The 5,417-nt window shown below is 29.4% G+C and overlaps 1 protein-coding gene across 2 annotated transcripts; it reads right to left on the reverse strand.

Annotated features, from left to right (window-relative positions):
* Nucleotides 1-2,554: 2,554 nt before the first annotated feature.
* On the reverse strand, nt 2,555-4,787 carry LOC100575034. 2 transcript variants are annotated; one of them, XR_511030.3, is made up of 2 exons: nt 4,570-4,787; nt 2,555-2,891 (listed from the first exon to the last, which is right to left on the reverse strand). XR_511030.3 is itself a non-coding variant. In XM_003246580.4 (2 exons), the coding sequence occupies exons 1-2, from the start codon at nt 4,660-4,662 to the stop codon at nt 2,559-2,561; spliced, it is 411 nt and encodes a 136-aa protein (XP_003246628.1). In that variant the 5' UTR covers nt 4,663-4,787; the 3' UTR covers nt 2,555-2,558. The 2 variants fall into 2 exon arrangements, 1 of the variants encoding a protein (XP_003246628.1); XM_003246580.4 differs by having other exon boundaries at nt 4,585-4,787.
* Nucleotides 4,788-5,417: the final 630 nt, after the last annotated feature.

The raw sequence follows: 5,417 nt of genomic DNA on the forward strand, positions 1-5,417 counted from the left end.
GAGACAACAAATCCATGGGTAGCATCCTCTTAAGGAAAGAATATAAAAATATATTTTTTTTTTATCAATATTGAATATGGGAAAATGGGGAGTATAATACATTTCCTCATATATGTGATGCGATCACAGTTGTGGTGTAGTGTCAATGCGGTTGCACCTAAGGTAAATTTGTCAATGAATAAAACAATTTTTAAATATATAATTCAATTGGTTATTAAATGACATGTAAATATAAAATAACAAACTAAATATTCTATATAGCTATCACGTGTGTACTGGACAGTAGGTAGTGTGTAATAATATATAATATACTATTTTTTTCGTTGATCGATAAGCGCGTCGGTCGTCTTTTTCACCATGTCAAAATAATTACATAGTCGTATATCTCCCAATATAATATACTATCTATAATCTATATAATATATAAGTGTAAGGTGCGGTCTCGGATCACGGTAACCTGAACCTCGTATCAGTACTCGCGGATACCGGGACGACAAAAAAAATCCCTTAAAAACGTCATGTGAACCAGTAACAACTACCTATTAAATGAAAAATCGCCTCCTACGAAATATATTTTACTTACTTTATTTCAGAATTTCGATAGTGATGATATTATCATAAGCTACACTGGGGGATAAATTTAGATGGACTCTTCTAGATACGACGAACTTGCCACTGTGATGAAATGATTATGTACAGTGGCGGCTCGTGCTCTGAAACACACGGGTACGTGCCTTTCCTAAAATATTGAAATAAATAAATTTATTTATGAATTTATATTAAATTAAAATGTAATGTGTTATAATGTATTTTTTTCATAATTCTATCAAAGTATTTAGTTAGTTTAGATATTGAAAAATATTATCGAAATAAAAAAATCGGTGCATCCCAAACGGCTCTCGCCGAAAAAGGTTTAACTGAAATTTACCAAACGTATGATTATTTTTCTATTGTTAACGATAACATTTTTAAAAATAGGTACACATTAATTTATAATATCAAATATTTTTCAATTTTTAACTAACAGTATAAAATAGGTATATAATTTGTATATAATTTTTATAATTTAAATAGAATAAAAATTTTAAAAAACACCAAAATATTTTTAACCACATCTCTATATAACAGTCCCAATTCTGTACGAAGTGTTTGTGTTGTAAACCGTTTGGGAATTTACATTTTTGTAAATAGGAGCCATTGAGAATGGACCTTTTTATAAACAAGAGCCGTTTAAGAAAAACGGAAGCCGAATGGACTAGGTCCAATAAAATTCGTTCGAATTCAGGTGGTCTTACCTACGATACGTACATAGTACGCGAGCACCAGACGAAGGTGCCACGATTAACAACAGTAGAACAACAGCCCCACTTGTCAACAATAATTGTTATGGCGTTGTCCGGCACAAACGAATTTAGCCCGGTTTCTATTTTTATTAGGATTTACTGGATTCATCGATCTTAATACGCTGTCATAATTTTTTTTTATTAAATATTTGTAGTATCATAATATTAATGTACCTACCGTATTCCTCAGCATAAGTAAGTATTTCAAGTATTTTTTTGGAAACTAAATAAAAGATTTGAGTTAAATTTAAAACCAAATGGCAAAGAATCTGGAACATTAAAAACACTAAATTAAACGATATCAAAAGAGATACCTACCGTTAGACAAAATTTCCTAATCGAAACAGACATTTTTTCAAACGATTTCAAGCCATGTGTACATTTTACTGTTTAATGTACAACCAAGAACGGGCTGAGCGTAGGATATCTCACAACCTAGACACCGCACTCGGACCCGATCATGAAAAATAACCTAGATATAATTAATTTTATGAAACAAACAAAATTGTTCAATATAAAAAATAATATAATTTTTTTATTTAAAAAAAACATGTAACATATTGTATAACTTATCTTTGTAATTGATCACATATTTGCATAACCTTCTTATTACTAACGGCCTTTGTGTAGATGTTAATTTTTTTAGAGATCAATAAAAAAAAAAAAATTAAAACCAACAGAATTTAGATTTGGTAAGTTGTGATAATACAGAAGGGGAAAATATTTGTGCCCCACCTTCTATGAGCCCCATTTGGCACCACTGAACTTGTGATCAGTTATAGATAATAAAATAGTTATTATGATTAATTGATACAATTAAAAAATATGAGCGTTAAATGTCAATGTGTTGCTTATATAGGTACTAAACAACTACTTAACTGATTTCGTGAAAATTTCAAATTGTTCTTGGAGATATCAGGAAAATTTAGAATGTAGTTTGAACCGCGTTCAATTTATACCAAGTGCTATATCTAATCCACTACAGGAGAATTGTCAATCTTAGTCGAATTAGTTGATAGACCGAGGTACACCGACCCAATTTGGTCCATGAACTGAGGTACACCAAAACCAAGACACACCTATATAGCGTTATTTTTAATTTTTTTTCATTTATCCCCGGACCACACCGGGTAGTATATAATATACCTAGCTAGTTATAAATAAAAATTAAAATTCACGTCAAACAAAATGATTTAAAAAAAAAGACAAAAACGTTTATTTTTTTCTAGGTGAATTTTTCCTCGGTGATTTTCTCTCATTTTTTCTAGTTTCCGCCGTATCTTTTTTTATGGGTTGTTTTTTTTTCTGACCTTTGCTTGTGTTAACCTCCGCTTCTTCACCTTTTGCTATGATGATTGCCGTATCCCTATCATTGTGTTTTATGGTAATTTGTACGTTTCCTGCTTCAATCGTTTCGGGATTTACAGATGGGCCATCCGCACTCGGACCTTGCTGCAGATTATGGGCGATAACGTGCATTTCATTTAAGTCATTCTGATTTTTGTTTTTCTTCGACGAGCCTTTACTGCTCCTGCTCGCTGGATTTACCTGCGTGCAAAGTGCGCGAACGACGGATATAGAAAAATTAAAAAGTCAATTTTATTATTATTAAAAAATAAAATAGAAGAGTGTGTGTGCAAGCACGCTCGTATGAAGTGAAACTCCTTTTGTAATTTTTAGTGATAACTAGGCATTTTCAGAAAATTAATAATATTGCGGCAAGGATTTAATAACTGGGACTGATAAGTGATAGGACTGATATATAACTGATATAGTTTTAGATACAAAAAATAATTTAGTTGTTTCATTCTTTTTATTTATTTATTTATTTTAATAATACTAATAATGTAGGTATCAATATAAATATATAATATATTATGTAATAACCCTGTAATCTCAATTTATAATTTAATTATCCACTAATAATAATGTAATCACAACCGCAGGCTCAGTGGCGTAGCGAATCATGTTTTTCAGAAGCAATTGCTTCTGGTTTCTGGGGGGTGGCGGTGGGTCATAACCTCATAAAGCCTACATGCACAGTCAGTCTTTGAACTTTATTTTGGGTGCTACCCCCTCCCTATTTGAGCATATGAGTATCGTATACATCAGTTGGAGTAGGGTGGGGTAGGTCATAAATAATATATTGAATTAACTTACAGTCTATATTAAAATTATGCACAGTCTCACTATTCCACACTAATTATTAAATATCTAAATTGATAAATAAATAAAATTGAAATGATTAAAATATCATATATTTTATATTTTATTTATTTTGTTGTCATGGAGCATGTCGTGAGCATGACACAGTTAGCATATTTCGTTACACGTTTTTCACAAAAAAGTTTTACTTAAAAAAATCAAACCTAGAGACTCGCTTTGCTTTATTATCTGCAAGGTATTACAGTAGATTACAAGTGTGGAGTGTACCTCGTTATTTAATTTTAGTGAACACTGTAAAAAAATTATTAATATAATACCGAAAATACGACGTAGTAAATACCATGTAAGTATACTACTGTAGGTAACCAAAAATTTAAAAACCCATGTTTAAAAAGCATTGGGGATATCATATCTACATAACGATTCTATTATGATTATGATTATGAAATCCACTAAATTTGTTTAACATGGATTTCTAAATTCTAATTGACACACAATCTAAGGAACGAACAAGAAAATCTGATTAATGTATATATCGTTTTAAAACCTAATTTTATAATAATTGGTATAGGTCAGGTATGGAAAATTAATTTGACACTACGTGCCAAAAATTACCTTTTTTTTTGTCTAGTGTGCCATTAATTTTTTAAAAATATTATTATTTCTATTCAATATTGTAAGAAAAAAACTACCGTAAAATTCGTTATCGAATTTTAACTATTTTAATATTTTCTGAACGACGCAACGATACAAAAAAGTACTAACATTGTGATGTAATCTTTTATTAAGAATACAATTAATATATATAATATAAATATTTTAATTGTTCACGTGCCCTCAAAATTGTTTTGTGTCCCACCTCGAGCACCCTGGTATAAGTAAAGTAGGTATATTGTAAAGTGTTGTAATTTATAATGTTGAATAAGAGGAACGAAAGTTCTTAGTCAGAACACGTTACAAGATGAAGCTATATAGTATGATATGTATTTACTATTTACTAAATAAGCGTTATTATATAAACAAAATAATATACATATTATAGAAATTTTCAATGACTCACTATCTACACACGTACTATGATAATAGATGGATTGTCACTTTGACGATTGTCCCCAAAAAGGTTTTGACACACCCGTTTGAAACAAATACACATTTTTGCAGTTCGGAATTAGTCTTTATATGTTATTTAATATCTTATTAGTATTGTGTTTGCGATGTTTTTAAAAAAAAAATGAATTAAATTACATTAAAACAAGGTTCACGATTAATGGAAATCAATACTCACGGTAAAGTTACTATGTATAGTATAATATGTCTAGCCAACTACGAATTAAACATAATATTATGTGATAACGCCATCACGGAACGATGTAATTATAATAATCATAAACAATTCTTAACTATAGTAGAGGTCTGAGATAACCATCTCCCTTTTTTGATTCATAATAGAGTTGTCTGTTAACATTTAAAACAATATTTACCAGTATAATACCACTACCTATGTATTATAATAGTATATAATGCCAAAAGAAAATATGCTTTTAAAACAGCCAGATAAATTTTAAATTTATAAAAAATCTTCCATTTCGATATTAATCTATGAAAAAGTTTAGGTATTTACAAGGTGGATATATATATATATATATATATATATATATCCACCTTGGGTATTTAATATTTATATTTAATAAATCACGATGACGCCGTTTAAAACTATTATAATTGCAAGATCGTGAAATATATGGTATAGGTACTAATTACCTAGTGATTTGTATAGTCCTAATTGTACATACCTAATTATTACATTATGTTATAGGTAGTCACAGTTCTGCAAAAACTAAGATCAACTGATGGTCAAAAGTTAAAACTCAGATTATAAATATATAATATCTATTATTTAAAATTGGT

The sequence above is a fragment of the Acyrthosiphon pisum genome, chromosome X, assembly GCF_005508785.2.
Source record: "Acyrthosiphon pisum isolate AL4f chromosome X, pea_aphid_22Mar2018_4r6ur, whole genome shotgun sequence".
NCBI lineage: Eukaryota > Metazoa > Arthropoda > Insecta > Hemiptera > Aphididae > Acyrthosiphon > Acyrthosiphon pisum.